Source organism: Cottoperca gobio, chromosome 7, assembly GCF_900634415.1.
Source record: "Cottoperca gobio chromosome 7, fCotGob3.1, whole genome shotgun sequence".
In the NCBI taxonomy this organism is placed as follows: Eukaryota; Metazoa; Chordata; class Actinopteri; order Perciformes; family Bovichtidae; genus Cottoperca; species Cottoperca gobio.
In genome coordinates this window covers 4,890,059-4,907,882 of record NC_041361.1, presented here as the reverse complement: position 1 = coordinate 4,907,882, position 17,824 = coordinate 4,890,059, and the positions used below count along the sequence as shown (strand labels likewise).

At 44.7% G+C, this 17,824-nt stretch overlaps 1 protein-coding gene across 1 annotated transcript in view; it reads left to right on the top strand.

Annotated features, from left to right (window-relative positions):
* LOC115010698 (nuclear receptor coactivator 3-like) overlaps positions 1-16,272 on the top strand; it is a 43,189-nt gene extending 26,917 nt beyond the window's left edge. Inside the window, 21 exon segments of the mRNA XM_029435413.1 lie at positions 307-407; positions 506-680; positions 2,686-2,868; positions 3,715-3,801; positions 3,952-4,092; positions 4,531-4,550; positions 4,552-4,679; positions 5,372-5,886; positions 5,978-6,240; positions 6,242-7,093; positions 7,258-7,390; positions 7,738-7,896; positions 8,318-8,548; positions 8,769-8,874; positions 8,989-9,160; positions 9,718-10,041; positions 10,709-10,807; positions 11,336-11,588; positions 12,226-12,403; positions 12,529-12,721; positions 13,460-16,272. Of these exon segments, the coding sequence (XP_029291273.1) occupies positions 307-407; positions 506-680; positions 2,686-2,868; positions 3,715-3,801; positions 3,952-4,092; positions 4,531-4,550; positions 4,552-4,679; positions 5,372-5,886; positions 5,978-6,240; positions 6,242-7,093; positions 7,258-7,390; positions 7,738-7,896; positions 8,318-8,548; positions 8,769-8,874; positions 8,989-9,160; positions 9,718-10,041; positions 10,709-10,807; positions 11,336-11,588; positions 12,226-12,403; positions 12,529-12,721; positions 13,460-13,471 (4,325 nt within the window). The 3' untranslated portion in view covers positions 13,472-16,272.
* The last annotated feature ends 1,552 nt before the right edge of the window (positions 16,273-17,824 follow it).

The window sequence follows — 17,824 nt, the reverse complement described above, 5'->3', positions numbered from 1 at the left end:
GCACCCAGCCCTCTACTCCTCCTGACGGGCTCCTCGGAGAAACCTGCCTTCATCCGTCTCTCTCCTCACCTGTAGTTTTAAATTAGAAAAAAATGTTTTAAGCAAAGATTGAGAAACGCTGCCCCCTGCTGGTGCACCTTGAGTAGTGAATAACTGTCTGTGTCCTCCAGTTTCAGGTATCGTTGCTCTCTCCTTGTGTTTCTCCTTTGCGCTGTTTTTTTGTTCTTTGTAGGCCGCTGGGCTTGAAATGGCTGTGTTTTTTTGTTATGCATTTAATTTCTTTCCCCTCCTTTTCCTCTCCTGCAGGAAAAGCTTCATCCAACGACGACGACGTCCAAAAGTCAGACGTGTCCTCGACAGGTCAGGGGGTCATCGACAAAGACCACCTGGGGCCGCTCTTGCTGCAGGTGAGTGCAGCGCTCCACCCAGGTCGATCGGGAAGTATTTATTGAAGATTTGATCGGCCAACTGTGCGGGTGTTGACTTCCTGTGGCTGTCCTCTCAGGCTCTGGACGGCTTCCTGTTTGTGGTGAACCGGGAAGGCAGCATCGTGTTTGTGTCGGACAATGTGACGCAGTACCTGCAGTACAAACAGGAGGAGCTCATCAACACCAGCGTGTACAATATTCTTCATGAGGACGACAGGGAGGAGTTTCACAAGAACCTGCCCAAGACCAACAGTGAGAAACACACACTCACTTACACACATACACACACTAACAGGGAGGCTGCACATCTGCTCAGAAGTAAACCCTGCTTGACAACTTCCACAGGGCCGAGGTATAAAACAAACTTTGAGAGGTAACAACAACTCTGCGCGCGCATGTCAATGTAGACTCACTCAGTTATTTATTCATGCTCCTCCGTTCTTAACCCCTTCCCTCGTTATAATGAGGAGCTCCTGGGAAGCCTGTTCATGTGCATGAGAGCTTTTCGGAAAGACACACACACACACACACACACCTGACAAAACACACATGTGCACGGGAGCACCCACCCACTCGGTGCTAAGTAGGCAGAGCGTAGCGCAGCTGTCAGTCACACTCAGTAGTCCAGACAGTGTAAAACAGGCCTGAGCTCTATTCAGATCCCATGGCAGCCATCTGGAAACTACTTAGTGCTGAATAATGCACCTTCACACTTCCCTCTACTTAATGCAATTCGTGTTTGCATGTGCATGTGTATTAATGTGTATATTTACATGCCTGTGTGTGTGTGTGTGTGTGTGTGTGTGTGTGTGTGTGTGTGTCCATGAGTGTGCACAGAGCACTATTTATAAAGCTGATTAATTATGGATATGTGTGCTCGACTGAACCTGCTACTCGATTAACTCCGCAGTAATGTTCCTAAGCAGTGGCGGCTCCGACATGTCATTGACACGTTCTCTCACTTATTCCCCCCGTCCCCCTACACGCTCCTTTATTCATTCACTCTCTTTATTTTTTAAGTCTCATCTTTATCTCCCTGAGCGTCCCTCGTGCCGCTCTCAAATCACTCTTTCTCATCCTCGCTCGTTCTTGATATGGCTGCCTACTAAGACGAATATTGTGGTTGCCTGTTTCTCAACCTGCTTCCCTCTCTGCTCTCCCACCCCTCATTGTGTCTCGCTCTGCTGCTCTGCCCCTTCATTATCTTTTTGGGCCCATGAATGAAATACGCTCTCGCTGCACATTCCTGTGGGATGACCGCTGACCACGCTAGCTACAGTTAAATACACACACATTCACGCACATACACTAACAAAAACAGACACACACTTGTGCACAAAACACAGAGGGAGCTTTTGTTGTTGGCCAGTGTGTTTTTTGACCCGTCTGTCTTGCCTCGCTGTTGACTAATTGTGTCTGAGGGGAGATGTCGGCCCCAGCGACTGTGCTGCGTTTTCTCTGTCCCAAGGCCTTGTTAAATCACCTCTCACTATCAGTTAGCCCCTCCCCAACACTACTATCCCACCCCCCCCCCCAACACGTCTCGCTCTCCTGAGTCTTCTCTTGTATTCTCGCTGCACCTGCCAGACAGAAACCTCCTGCCAACTCAAGGCCCCTGATAAGGCTTCACGCAGACCTTGGAGGACAGTTGGATGTCTCTGAAGTTTTCCTTCCCTTTCTCTCTCTCTCTTCCCCCTGTGAAGGTGACCCCGTGTGTGTGTGTGTGTGTGTGTGTGTGTGTGTGTGTGTGTGTGTGTGTGTGTGTGTGTGTGTGTGTGTGTGTGTGTGTGTGTGTGTGTGTGTGTGTGTGTGTGTGTGTGTGTGTGTGTGTGTGTGTGTGTGTGTGTGTGTGTGTGTGTGTGTGTGTGTGTGTGTGTGCCATGATGAGAAGTCAGGGTCTAAATGAGGATAGATGGCTGAGTGTCCCTAGCCTCTGCCCGCTGCAGAGCAGACTGAGCGGGAGAGATATTGGAAATCGACACCTTGGCTACATTAATCCCATGGTCCATTTAGCCAGGCATCCGAACGGCAGGACAGGCTTTTGCTTCTCAATTTAAGAGGGAAAATACATGTTGCAGTGTGGTTTGTTTGTGTGTGAGTATGTGTGGATCTGTGGCAGGAAAAGGATGTGAGCTGTTGTGACATCTGATTACAGGCAATCCATTCATCCATTCATTCATTGTATTTGGTTTTCAGTCCCAGGAGTGACATGCTCATTCCATTTTTACTAACGAGTGTAAATTTCTTTTTTTTTTAGTAAATGGAGTGTCGTGGGGAAACGAGGCGGCCCGACAGAAGAGTCACACCTTCACTTGCCGAATGCTGGTCAAGTTTGGCCACGCCCACGGCCCCATGGAGGACGGGCCAGGAGGGCCACGCTACGAAACCATGCAGTGTTTTGCTCTTACCCAGCCCAAGGCCATGATCGAGGAGGGGGAAGGTACGCTGGAACGGTCACAAATTGACACACTTTTTAGCTCATGATAAGGAGTCAGGAGGATTTGGCTGTGTTGGAAAAATAAAGCACATTCATCCGTGTTTATCTGCAGACCCCTTAGACTTTGCTTATTGATCAGAGTTTATTTTCTGTTGAAGGAAGAACATTTCTCCGCGGTCACCTTAAATCTAAAATACTTTCACAACTAGAGTGAAAGCCAATCGTGGCTCAGTATGCAACTTCCCCAGGTGTGATGTGGAGACCTCCAGGGAACATGAGACTGGACTTTTCAGTGAACCTTTTTGAAACAAAAAATATTTACACAATTTATTATACCAAGCATTTTGAACCCTGTCTGGAGAGGATCTTTAAAAGAAAGTGAATATCAGATTTAAAATACAAAACTCTTGTGGAAAATATGATTTTAAATACAGTCGTTTAATAAATTCTTCTTTGTTTCTCACTTGGCGGGACTTCGGTGTATAATTAGAAGCTCATTTGAATTTCCTCTTCCAGAATGTTTTTGCTCTGTAAATGTCAAATTCTGCATGAAATAAAGAATTAAAGATTAAAACTTGTTAATATTAAAGAAATGACTAAATACTAGCAGACTGACAGAAACACTAGAAGAAGAAAAAAGAATCATATTATTATTATTACATTTGCAAAATGTGAACATTTGACAAATAAGAAAAGATCGACCACGCACAACGTTTCCTTTGATATAACAATGTTCATCTTGGTTACCTGATACTTTTTCATGAAAGTCCTGGGTTTGTTAAAGAGTGACCTTAAGCACATGCAATGATCATTAAACATTACTGACCCTCCTCTCCTCTTCACCTGCAGATCTCCAATCATGTATGATCTGTGTGGCCCGTCGGGTGACAGCCATGGAGAGAACGGAGAGTTTCAATACCCGGCATGAGCTCTCAGGTGAGCAGCTGCGTACCCTAAATGCTTACTGAAGAAAAACAGAAGCTGTGACGTTAATTCTTTATCCATGAACAGGTTTGACTCATGTCCTCGTTGCGTCTCCTTCTTTCCTTCCCTCCCCGCTCGTCCTCGTTCTGTCCTCCCCGGCAGGTAAACTGATCCAGATTGACCAGAACTCTCTGCGAGCGTCGATGCGTCCAGGCTGGGAGGATTTGTTGAGGCGTTGCATTCAGATGTTCCTTCAGCACAGTGACGGGCAGCCCTGGTCGCACAAACGCCACTACCATGAGGGTAGGTCACATACACCAACACACACACCTGGAATTACCTGCTGATGTACTTCAAACTGAGAGAATTCATCCTGCAAAGCCGTTAAATCCACAATAGAAAAACTCATCAGGATGTTGCTGTATTTAATGAACTGTTTGCTTGGTTATTATTCCAGCTTCTCCCTAACGAGGCTACAGTTATGTGAAATGATTTGTTTTTATTTGTTGTTGCTCCCGATCGTGACCAGGCTTTCCTTCAGAAAGAAACCCTGAAACACACACACGCCTCATGCATCAGTGTATCAATATTGATCTCATGAATACAAATGTCTGAGCGCTACAACATTGATCTTCACTGTAATCACAGGGTTGGTTTTAGCATAAAGGCAGTGATTGATGACCTCTGTTTTCAGATAAGGGTTTCAGGGTGTTAATTTGTCGTTTTTAACCGTCTGTGCAGCCTTCCTGCAGGGTCACGCATGAGACACCCTTGTACCGCTTCTCTTTGTCCGACGGCACTCCGGTCACAGCCCAGACCAAGAGCAAACTGTACCGTCACCCCATGAGCAACGAGCCGCAAGGCTTCATCTCCACTCACCTACTACAGAGGTCAGAAACTGAAAATACAAACACTTCATTCAGACACAGCAAGGGATGTATAAAAAAACAAACGCACTTCCAGCATGTCTATGTGAGGCAGACGTGGCATTTATGCCACAGAAATAGCCGGAATAGCAGGTGAAGTAGCTTTTATACTCTTGACGTCCTGCGAACGGTGAGAAGACACCACACTTGCTTGACTAACAATAATAAAAGACTCGACTTGACACTTACTTGGTATTTATTTTACTTAAAATTGAAACGGATGAATTGTAAGAACTTTCCTTTTTATTTTACATTTTTATAAATACCAGAAGTTTACAGATATTAGAATAAAACAATTAAAAATGTTGATGCATATTGTTAGAGTGCATGTGATATTAACAAATCAAGATATGTATATGTAACACGTTATAATATGTAACATTTATAATGTAATCATTTTCCTGATGTTTAATTTATGCTACGCATCACTTTTAGTAATAATCTTTAGTGTAGTGTCGATGAGCATTTACTTTGGGACGGTTAGACTGATTGTGTCGGAGGGTAGATTTCATAATTTCATATGACTTGACATCTGACTCGACTTGACTTGCTTGATTCTCACCACAGTAACTTGAGACTTGTTTGTGACTTACTCCCACCTCTCAGAAGAAAGAAAAGGCAAACCTTGTTTTTGTTTCTCGTCTGCTTCCACACAGGGAACCAAACGGCTACCGCTCGGCTCAGGGTGGGAACATGATACCGAACACTATGAGACAACAGGGCATGGGAGGCCCTAACCCGAATGCCCAAATGAACATGAACACAGGTGGGGGGATGGGCATGGGGGGCATGAGCAGGGGATTCGGCATGACCGAGCAGAGCCACATGGGTCACATGGGTCCGATGGCAGGCGGCTCTATGTATGGAGGGAGCGGTGGTGGAGGAGGAAGTGGAGGTGGAGGCATGGGCAACCGCATGATGCAGATGAATCCGATGGGGCAGATGAATCAGGTGGGGCACATGAATCAGATGGGTCCCATGAGTCACCCGGGCCAAGGCATGCAGCAGCACCCACAGCAGCCCCCGTTTCAGAGCAGCGGAGGGTTTGGGCTGAGTGGCATGAACAGCCCTTCAGGAAGCCCCAGAATGGCCGGCCCCCAGCAGGGACTCCTGATGTCACCCCGCAACCGAGGGAGCCCAAAGATGGGCACCAACCAGTTCTCACCTGGAGGTAAGTTGATCAGTGTCTGGTAATTTAGCATCAGTTATTTCTAAATTGATTGACTTGTTTTGTTTGATTTGAGTTATGTTTTCTTCTCCAGGCATGCACTCTCCCATGAGTGGCATTGTCAGTGGTGGAGGGGGTGGAGGGAGCACCACCACCTTCTCCAGCAGCTCCCTAAATGCCCTACAAGCGATCAGTGAAGGAGTAGGGAGCTCCCTCCCCTCAACCCTAACGTCGCCCTCGCCAGCCCACAAACCAGACAGCTCTCCCAGCATCCACTCCTCCTCTGCCTCTCAGCCCAATCAGCCGGCCAAGCCAGGCCAAGATGGCTCTAAAAGCCCGGCGGGAGGCTTAGGGCCCCGGCCCCGGCCCCGCCGACCATCACCATCCCATGCACCATCACCACCATCATCAGCATCCTCAGGCTGAGAGTTGTGAAAACCGACCAGACAGCCAGGCAGCTACAGCGACTAAAGAGTCTGGAGAGGGAAGCAACGAGGCGGGGGTGGCGAGCTCTGAACCTCCTCGGAGGATACCAGACAGTAAGGGGCATAAGAAGTTGCTGCAGCTGCTGACTTCCCCAACTGAGGAGCTGGGAATCGGTGGCAGCGGGTCAGCAGGGCCCCCTGTACCTCCCCCACCAACCAGCAGCAGCACTCCTACAGGCTCAGACATTAAGGACCCCACTGGAGGCATGACGAGCCCCTCGTCTACCGGGGTGTCCTCCTCTTCCTCAGCCAGTGCCAATCCAGGCCAGGCGACCGGGCCAGGGGGTTTGTCAGCATCACTTTCGTCAGCCCACTACACAGGCTCCCTGCAAGAAAAGCACAAGATCCTCCACAAGCTTCTTCAAAATGGAAACACTCCAGATGAAGTAGCTAAGATCACAGCCGAGGCTACAGGAAAGGTGACACTGGGGGGCCAGGAGGGCAGCGAGACTGGGGCCGGAGGATCAGGGGCCGGGCCGGGGATGGTCACGGAGCCGAAGCAGGAGCAGCATAGCCCCAAGAAGGAGAAGACCCATGCCCTCCTCCACTACCTCCTCAACAAGGATGATTCCAAAGAGCCAGTAGATGTAAAGCCTAAACTCGAAGAGCTAGATGGGAAGGGAGCCCCAGGGGCCGCTGGCGGCCCTGCACGCGGCCCTGGATCTGGGCCCGGCCCTGCACCCGAACATCCAGAGAGCAAGATCAAGTCAGAGCCACCCGATGATGTAAGATTGCTGCTTTGTTAACTGCAAATATAATATTGTTATTGACATTTAGCTAGCCATACGTAGTGTATCTAGACATGTTATTTATTTACACTAAAGGAAACTGCACTTTGACCCTCACAGACTTTTACATAATAACACATTTTGCCTATTTTGATGTTCAGTTGCACAACCTGGAGTCTATCCTCGGAGATTTGAGGGGTTCAAGCTCTGACTTTTACCCGGATCAGGCTGAAGGTGGAGGGGCTAATGACAGAGGAAGCAAACCCCAGGGTTGCCTTGACGACAGCCTGCAGGGTAAGTGGTCGGAGGACCAAAGCTTATAAGAAGTGACAGTTGCATGCAGTGCGGGTGTCATGACATCATATGGGATGATATCAATATAAAATGCCAGTGAAACTACATCTGGCATCATCATATGCTGAATTTTGTTTCACTCCTACAGCTTAATTTCTGACCTTCAAGCCTCACTATTATTATTATTACTATTATTATTATTATTACTATTATTATTATTATTATTATTATTATTATTATTATTAGGTTTTCCTGGATTTCCCACCACTAATTTCATGCCACACAATCATTCTCCCGATCTCCTGAGGAAGACGTGTGACCAATGAGTTTATACTTTTATTGTACAGGAAATCCAGGAATGGGCCCGGGGCCTCGGGGGCCATTCCAGAGGGCCATGTCCATGGACGGGAAGCCTCCTGTCGGGCCTGTCGGAGCAGGTAGACGCCCCATGCTTATCAAGCAGGAGAACATGATGGGCAGCCCAGACGGCTACCCAGGAAGCATAGGTGAGTGGTCTGGGGGCCCAACATTATTTTCAGGCTCAATTTCTCTTACCTCTCTCTCTCTCTATAGGTCCTTGACTATATTTGAATTTGTATTTTTAAAGAGACAGTTCCTCCCAAAATCTTACCTGTAGTGCTTTTGAACGTTTTTTAAAATGTATTTTTTGGGAGCGTTGAGCACCACAAGCCAAGTGCAAACTAATTCCATTATATTTGAGAGGAAGCAGACATCTCTAACATCATCAGACATTTCTCCAACACTCGACAACTCACACCAAAACAATCCAGATTGATAAATAGCACTATTTAGGAGAACTGTCCCTATAAGACGGTAAATTGTGAGGACCATGAATGTGCCACACTGCTTTCCTTAAACACTTTTATGATACTGACTCATGCACATCTGGTGTTTATGTATTACCAGGACCAATGAATAGGGGCATGGTTCCCCAGAGGTCTCCCATGGGGGGGTCAGGGGACTGGGGCATGTCCCGCTCAGGTGCCAGCCCTGTGGGCTCAGCAGGACACCCTTCCATGATGCGCCCGGGCATGGAGTACAACAATAGCAAGGGCATGATGTCAGGACCTATGGTCGGCCGCTCCAACAGCGTACCGGGCACCAGGTCTATGCTGCAGCAACAGCTCATGGATATGGGTACGTCAGTCATGCATGCGGCGAGAAGTGGGAAAATATAGTACAGTTGAGGCTGATGGAAATGTGTGGACACTCACATTACAGTTTAAAACCTTAGACCTTTACTATATGTGCACTAATACATATTGTACGTTGCCTTCCATTTAGTCCTGTACAACCTGTAGCTGCTGACTGCCCTGACACTCTGCATGTGAATAAATGAAATGTATTTGTGATTTAGGAGGCTCTGCTGACATGGGCATGGGTATGAGCCCCTTCAGCCAGCAGGGCCAGCCCAACCAGTCCCCCACCTGGCCGGACGCTATATTGGGCATGGAGGGTAACAGGTCAGTGCAACATCCCTCATCGTCTGTATTCATTCCTGATGAGCTGCAATGAGCTCAGGACGGAGTTTATAATGAGCCTCATGGGTGTCTATGTATGTGTGTGTGCCTGTTTAGACGCCAGTTTGGAAACACCTTAGATGATCTTCTGGTGCCTCCCACCACCAGTGAGGGTCAGAGCGATGAGCGGGCGCTTCTGGACCAGCTGGACTCTCTGCTGAATAACACGGACGGCATCGCTCTGGAGGAGATAGACCGAGCTCTGGGCATCCCAGACCTCGTCAGCCAGGTAGGTCATCAGAGGAAGATGATTAAAAGGAATACTTCACACACAAAATGATCATTAGTATATCAATAGGAAACGGAAAGCTGGGAGCAAAGTCTTGATAGATTGAAGCAAATGGGAGCCGCGTTTAACAACAAATAATAAAGTCCTGTTTGCACAATCACATGCATGTTTTCATAGATTGCTGTTGTTGTCAAGTTTTATTTCATTTCTTTGTTCACCATGGAGGCATGTGAGAAGAGCACGGTCATTTTGTGGATGAAGTAATCTCTAAACGACTCTCATCTACTGTATGTGCTCTTCTAGATCCCTCTAGAAGTCAAATGAAAGGAGAAATGATCAGTCTGCATGTCATGACTCTTAAGTGAGCCTTACGTTCATCTTTGCATTAGATATTTCAGTCATGACTCGCCGTGTTCAGACTGAAGGAGAGATAGATGAGCCCAGAGGGATCCGTCTGTGATGCTTAGAAAAGGACAATTACAGAGCCAACCAATTGGAAATTAATCAATTAGATGAAGAGGTTTGACAAAGTTCTCTTTTTGTCCTGTCTGCTCTAGAACCAGGGAAATGAGCAGCAGCTGGAGTCCTTTCCAGGGCAGGACCCGTCCATGGTGCTGGACCAGAAGCCTCACTATGGGCAAGGCTATCCCGGACCGCCCACTATGCCTATGCAGTCTGGCTATGGAGGGAACCCCATGCAGGGACAGGCCCAGCCTGGGTTTGGTCCCATGCTATCTCAGATGGGCCAAGGTGGCAGCTACCCTGGGATGGGTGGAATGGGCGGCATGGGTCACCCTCGTGCCAACATGATGAGACCCAGGATGATGACTGCCAACAAGCCCATGAGGCTGCAGCTGCAACAGAGGCTGCAGGGTCAGCAGGTATGTTTACAGGAAGTTCACTGACTCATCAGCCTACATGCAAACAATTAGCCTGTGTCCCAGTTCCCAATACTAAGCACTAATTCTATTCCAAACATGTTAGTATGTAGGCTTCTCACACTGGAAGAATTACAAATGTAGGTGTAGATAAATGCCATAAATGGCAATATGTAGATTTAAATCAGGGAGGGGCCTTCTCACATCTGAGAGAAAGAACAAACTACAGGTGGTGCAATGTTACGACATAAAATAAACAAATGGATTAATGGGAATAGGAAACGCACAGTGCATCATTTTCTGTTTTTACAAAAATGTTACAGTGATACAATATTGTCTTTTATGTTTAATGTTTATTTGTATAGGGACAGGTATGTAGCATAAACCAATGCCACACCTCAGCTTGTATAGCCCAAGCTAATTTGCAATGCCCGTCCCGAGATAAAATACATAAAACTCAACAACAAATACACACAAAACAATACAAGAGACAAACTAATACAGTAAAGCACCATAAAACAAGAAGCAAGCACCAGATTTCTTGTTTTCTAACTGCACCATCAGCATATGTGTATAATTTATTTGTAAATATACGGCATGCAAGTGGGTCAGGGTCAGAGAAACATTTGCTCTCTCCATGTTATCTTAAATTTTTTCTTTCCTTCCTCAGTTCATGAATCAGGCGCGGCAGGGCATGGCCATGAAGATGGAGAACCCAGGAGGCAACCCTGGCATGAGGCCCGGCATGCAGCCTGCCATGGGAGCACAGGTAGAACTCTTTGCTTATATCTTACAGATGAATCCCTGTAATACTGATTTTGTAATATGAGATTAGAAAGTCACAGATAATGCTTTATTTTGGGCCATTTTCTTTGCCTTCAATGCATAGTATATAGTCAAGAGGCAGACAGGAGTGTTCAGCAGTTAGTATGACCTCTTGTCTGTATGCAGACTCATCTCCATCACAGAGGATGCTTCTTTGTTGACTTTAATTTGTATTTACAGTCTTGATGTAAATATATTGTTGTTTTTATTTTCCTTATCTTAAAGAAATCGTTGCAACATTCAAGTGATGTAACGTTCGGAAGTTATTTGAATGTTGTAATTTAGTGAAATTTAAACAAAAGCTTCTTTTTCACTTTATACCCACAATACAAATGTTGGTCCAAGAGACTTTATCACCCACCCATTTTTAATATATAATATTAATTTAATATTACATATTAATATGTTCCAAACATATTTGTACCACATGTCAACCCTCCTCAAACTCTCTGATAATGTTTGTTCCTTAAAGCCGGGCTTCCTGAATGCTCAGATGATGGCTCAGCGCAGCAGGGAGATGGTCACTATGCAGATGAGGAGGCAGCGCATGATGATGCTGATGCAGCAGCAGCAGCAACAGGCGGCGGCCGCCGCCGCTGCTGCAGCCGCAGGAGGATTCAGTCCCCCTCCAAATGTCACAGCTCCTGGTGGCATGGAGAACCCGATGGGAGGGCCAAACATGGGCCAGCCGGGCCCCCAGCAGTTCAGTTATGGTGGGAACTATGGTGAGTTTACTGAGACGAGTGCCTAACAGAATACTGCTGCTCCCTGGTGGTGAGTCTGTGCACTGCAGGCTTCGGGTCTCATATTGTCCTGTATAAAGGAAGATTGGCAGATTTATGTAAAAAAAAAATAACCTATATCCCTTGTCTTTATTTTTTTAGTCGGGCCACATTTTGTTTTTGAAGGGATAGTTAGTAACATAAAACACTCATCTATCTTTATTTATCACCATCAATTATGCATTTTCTTTTTTTTGTGATCAAACTTTTGAGATTCAGGATATGCATTGAAACTAGTACCAACAAATACATGAATAGTAAACAATACAATAATGTATATAAAGATGAATTACATTTAAAGGGGAGAATAGGTCACGTGTGGATAACATAGTTTCCTCTTTAGCATTGTAGCGACTGAATGTTCTATACGAACAACAAGCCAGCAAGATGCATCTTTGATAGAGAGACAAGTCATACAGTGTGTACGACACAATTCAAGATCTTTGTCAATAAGGAGCAAACCACTTATAAAACCAAGACATGTGAATAACAGTTTGCATATTGATATTTGGACTTTACAATTATTTATTTCTTGTGAAGAGAGGAGTAAACTGAGGCGGGATGATTTTTCTCTCCACAGGGATGGGCCAGCAGGGAGACCCCTCATTCGGCCCATCAGGCGGCAGTCCTCCTAACGCCATGATTCCCGGTCGCTTGGGACCTCAAAACCCCATGATGCAACAGCACCCGCAGGGCGGTCCCATGTACCAGGGGGCAGATATGAAAGGCTGGTCGCAGGCAGGCATGGGACGCAGCAGGTATGAAATCAAACGCGTACTAAAACACTCTGCTGTCAGATAATAGGAAAGTTTGGCGTCAGCTTTTCTTTTCTTGAGTGCGTACAGTTAAACCCGTCTTCCTTCCTGTCGCTCTCCTTCACCAGTTCGTACCCTCAGCAGCAGTTTGGGCAACAGGGACCACCGGGACAGCAGCAGTTTGGGCAGCAGGGGAATCTAGGCCAGTATGGCGGCATGATGATGAACGGGGGCATGCCAGCCAGCGGAGGAGGAGGTCATATGGGCCAGATGGGCATGAACCCAATGGGGATGGGACGCATGCCGATGGGGCCCGATCAGGTAGGTGCAGAGTCTTAAGGGACGGGGTTCACATTTTGCAAGTTTATCTTAAAACAATACGGACATGTGTACACTGAAAGGGTTATTGCTCACTGTCACGCCTCCATAGTGGGTGCAAAGAAATGTCTTCTTTTAGCATTTTCAATGTAAGAGATGAGGTACAAGATGAGTCGAAGTTAGTTCAGTGGGTATGAACCAAATGTACACTCTTTTACTAACAAAGTTTCGCTTTTCGTTACTATCCCTCTCCTGCGGCTCAGTGAGCTGAGGAGACTATAACCTTCTTCCAATTATTATGTGACACAAATCGCACGTCTACAATCTTTTACATCGTTTGAGATAACATGATGATGGGGAACCTGCATCAATTTGCATTTTGTTTTGCAGATTTTCTGGAAATGCTGTTCAGATTTGACGCGACGTTAGAATAGAAACATGTCTACTGTCTGTGGAAACACACGAGGGAATGTTGTACTAGTATTTAATTATCATGGTTTAAATTGAAATTGCTTTAATAAGATATTTCTTTGCTTCCAGTAATGACAAGAGGAATAATTACAGCAACCAATAACCATTTCAATGTACATATGGACATGTTAGTATCATTTTAAGATAGACTTGAAAGAATGTGAATCCATCCCATCAGATTCTGGAGGACGGACAAAACCTTTGGTCAATTGCAGTTCAATTGTGCACTTGTCTTCTTCATTTTCCTCTCTTTTCCTCCTCTCAATCTAGAAATACTGCTGAGCATCGTGACAGAAGCATTAGTCTCACTGTGATCTCCATTCAGAGAGGACACGGCTGCAGCACTGGAGTGTGTGGAGGAGCAGGCGGTGTGTGTCTGTGTGTAGTGCTGCACTCCCACCAGACGGGGGAGTGAACTTCCTCTGGACTCACGGCCAGTAATGAGGGAAAGCAAACGGACTGTCACATACATGCGTGAAAACACACACACACCACACACACACACACACACACACACACACACACACACAAATCCTCAGACTGCCCTGTGATTTCTCTCGTAGACTGTAGATTAATATTCCTCTCTTTATGAGTGCTGTGTGTGTGTGTGTGTGTGCTTCAGTAAACACACTACGCTCGCTGGACCAAACAGTGAAGGTGGCCGGACACTTCAGTAGATCACAGACTTGAACATGGACGAACATGTTAAGACATCCTCTCCTCTGTCGAATGTACCATGAAGCTGTGTTCAGATTTATATTGTGGGACTCCTCTCTTGTTTCTGAACTTCGTGGGATTTTTTTTCACCCGCCGTCTCTCCGCTGCTCCTGGAGGAATCTCTACGTACGTAAAGTAAACGTGGCTCTACATGACGAGCCATCAGATTGTGACACTCTGATGAATGTCAGTAAGCAGTAGCACATTGTTTCGTTCTCCAGGACGCCGCTGGGAAAAAGTACGAGTGAATTACTTGTTGGCTGATTGCACTTTATGGAAAGGCTAACATCAAAAGGATTGTGGCAATATAGAGGCCTTTACCCAAGAATAATGCATAGCAGCAATTGTTTAATTTAGTGTGTGTGTGTGTGTGTGTGTGTGTGTGTGTGTGTGTGTGTGTGTGTGTGTGTGTGTGTGTGTGTGTGTGTGTGTGTGTGTGTGTGTGTGTGTGTTCTCCAACTTTTCCTCTCTGGGTAATGGGGGCTGTTCTTTGGAAATGGGTAACCTTGATGATCTTTGTTCTAAAGTGGGAACCAGTAGAAAGGCAGCAAGCACAGATTTTATCAAACGCTCTCGTCTACAGTGGTACCGATTTATTACAACAAGAGAAACAAAACCGTTTTTAAGTCATTTTAAAAACACTCTTAAAACAAACCGACTTCTATTAATGTTCAAAACTCCACTTATATTTATACAGATTCATTCACGTGATCATTTTGTCATTCCAGAGGTCATTTTTAAATCCAAATGTTGCAGATATTTTGGTTACCTCGCGCCAATTTACAGTGTTACTACAAATGCAGGAATAAAATTGATTGCCAATTATGAAATTATGTCTATATTAGCTCCCACTGTAAGAGAAAAGTGTATGTTAGATTTCTAGCAATAATCCTTCCTCCTGGTTTTCCTCTGAGGACAAAGCTGAAGTATCATTTACTCAATGCGACGGCACTGCAGTATTAGACATGATGTCTTGTTTGGAGCTTCTTTTTTTTTCTTTTGTCTTTGAATATGAATTGTAAATATGCTTCAAATGTACTATATATAAATATATATATGCTTTTGTAGGTCACATACTGTTTTTGCACAGATTGTAAGGCTTGATATTTAAAAGTGTAATTTTCTTAATCCGTCATAGGTCAGCTTTTATTTTCAATACTTTAACCATCGGTTGGGAAGGAAGGGCCTCGTTTTTGTAAGCAGTACGTGTAGATTTCTTTTCATACTGCCACTTTCTTTCTCTTACAATGAACTCTTTATTTTCTGACAACATAGTCTTAGCAGAAGAGGTGCTAGTGTGTAATTTCTTTTCTAAATAAATTATTTTTCTTTTGACAAAAAAGAAAACACAAAACATGCCTATACAAAAAAAAAAAGAGTTGACACTTGATTGTGTTAGGCTTCTAGGGCCCAGATGTCTTACCAGTATGTGGGGTTGATGTTCTCTGTACCGAACCTCATGCTTCCATGTGTGACTTAAAGTTTCACTTCTGAGATTTCTCTGCTTTGAATTTTGCAGATATGATCGTTCGGCTTCAGATACAAGTCTTTGGAAATCAGTCCACCCGTGTAATTGTCCATAAGTCCTTTTTTGCTTGGTTCACAGATGTTTAGTCCTGATGGAAGCAACACATGAAGTAGTTTGACCTGACTTTTTTCTTTTTCACATTTAAGTTTGCCTTCATTTTCATCGTATTTCATGTGAAGCTTTTTTGTTGAGAAATCTACCTTTTTGAACACATGCTCAATCCAAAGATTTTTGTTTGTCATTCTGCAGTGCGTAGAAACAGTTCTTGACGTAGCTCGTGCAAGTACTCATGTGTGCTTTTACTGTCGCACATAACCTATAATATACATTGAACTAAATATGTTTAATTGCATATATTATATCCCCATCCGTATGACATAGAGTAGAGACGAGTCTGGTTCTGCTGAGGTGGTTTTGAGGTTTTGTTTGTGATTGTTTCTTCCTTTCTGTAGAACTTATGGCCAGTTGAATTGTGGTGCTGCAAAAGGTTATTTCACAAGAGAATGTCGAGATTTTCTAAGCTGGAAAGGAGGTTTCATGATTGATGTCATTTTGTCTCAGAATAATAGCTTGGAGTTGTTGTTGTTTTTTTTAACCACAGTCTCAATGAAGAGTATGAAATCTACAAATATAAAAAATAAAAATAAATAAAAAAGTCTGTTTTTTGCTTTTAAGGAAAGAAACTCCTCTTAGTACATCGCTGGAGCTAAAGAAAAGAGAAAACACATCTGGGAAACATAGTCATTATTACAGGATGTAAAATACTATTGCATTTTTTTTCTTACCTTGTTTCTTGATGTTAATATCGATGTAAATACAAATTTATATTTAAACATTATAATGTCTCTGTTGTCTTTTTGTGCATAAAAACATCTTGTACATGACTCGTTGATCCTGCAGCCACAGTTCAGTCTGTCGGCACGCAGCACATACCTTTCAAGGTACACAAATACAAGTTGATGACTGGAGTCTGCCAATCTGCATGAAGTAGGAGGTGAGTGTGTATGTGTGTGGATGGGAGGCACAGACATGATGAGGGGATAAAGTGTGAAGGACATCTGTGTGGCAAATCCTCAGAAGTGAATTGAAAAAGATGAGAGCTTCCTCTCAAACTGCCTGCTGGCAGTGAAATTGAGGTTCGTGCTGCCGTCTGCAGCCTCGCTTTAATCTGCCTTTTGTTTCCTGCAACTGGTCACCTCTCCTGTGAGCGCTTTTGTCATAAATCCTCCCACTTTCTTCCCCTTCTCTTAATGATTTTACGCCCCATGGAAAGATCTCGCACCTCCAGGCTGTCCCAACTGTGCTGCTGCTGTTAGACGAACAGAACCCCGTCAGCCCATTCAGAGTCTTAGATAACTTTCAGTTTAAGGCCATTTTTGTGTCACCTGTTTTTTTTTAATGCAGAGTTAATTTTATGCAATTTATGTGTATAAATATTGCAGTGTTTCGTTTTATAACCGTTTGATTTATACTTTTCTATGCTACTGGGTGGATTGCCATGAAGTTTTGCACAGACATGCATGTTCCCCAGATGATGAAGCCTTCTGACTTTGGTGAGCCTCTGATTATTCATCTAGCGCCACCCGCAGTCTCACATTTGTGGTTTGTAGTGAAAATTACTGGAAACTACTGGAAGCCTTGTCATGAGATCTGGTACATACATAGGTGTTCCCGTCAGGATGACATGAAACGGATTAGAAATTGTGGTAGTGGTAGGTGGTGGTAGTGGTAGTGGTGGTGGTGGTGGTGGTAGGCCGCCAAACATTGACATGTTACACAGCTGTCTCTGTCTTCTTAAGTGGAGACTGAACTATTTCTCTGTCTGCTTGATCTACATGAGCCTCAATTCATTAAAAATGTATTAATTATTCCTTCAGAATGTTTCTGTTTTATATCATCAAGAGTCACCAATAAGCTGTCTGGTTTCCCTGCCAGAGCCAGGATCAACCCCTAACTCGCGGAAACCCCTCTGTTACTCATTTATAGAATCATAAATGAAGAATGTGATATCTAATTTCAACCAGTGATCTTGCCAAGAATTGAGTCCTGGAATTTGAACAAATGTCAGTTTCTCTTTCTTGTTTTTGTTGACTTTCTATGAGCTGTTTTGATCTGTGGTTTCACCGCCTCCTCCCAATTTACATTAGTCAGTTCATCCACAAAGCCATGTTTAGCATTACATTTAAATAATCTCTTATGAATTATATTTTGGCTAGGGTTTACAATGACATTCAACTGTATATCTTAATTTTATTGGCAGAAGTGGCAGCTGCTACGTGTGTGTGTGTGTGTGTGTGTGTGTGTGTGTGTAAGGAGGCGGGATGCGCCAATGGAAAAGTCGCACCGCTCGTCTATTGGTCTAGACGCGCAGTGGGCGCATACAAGACGCG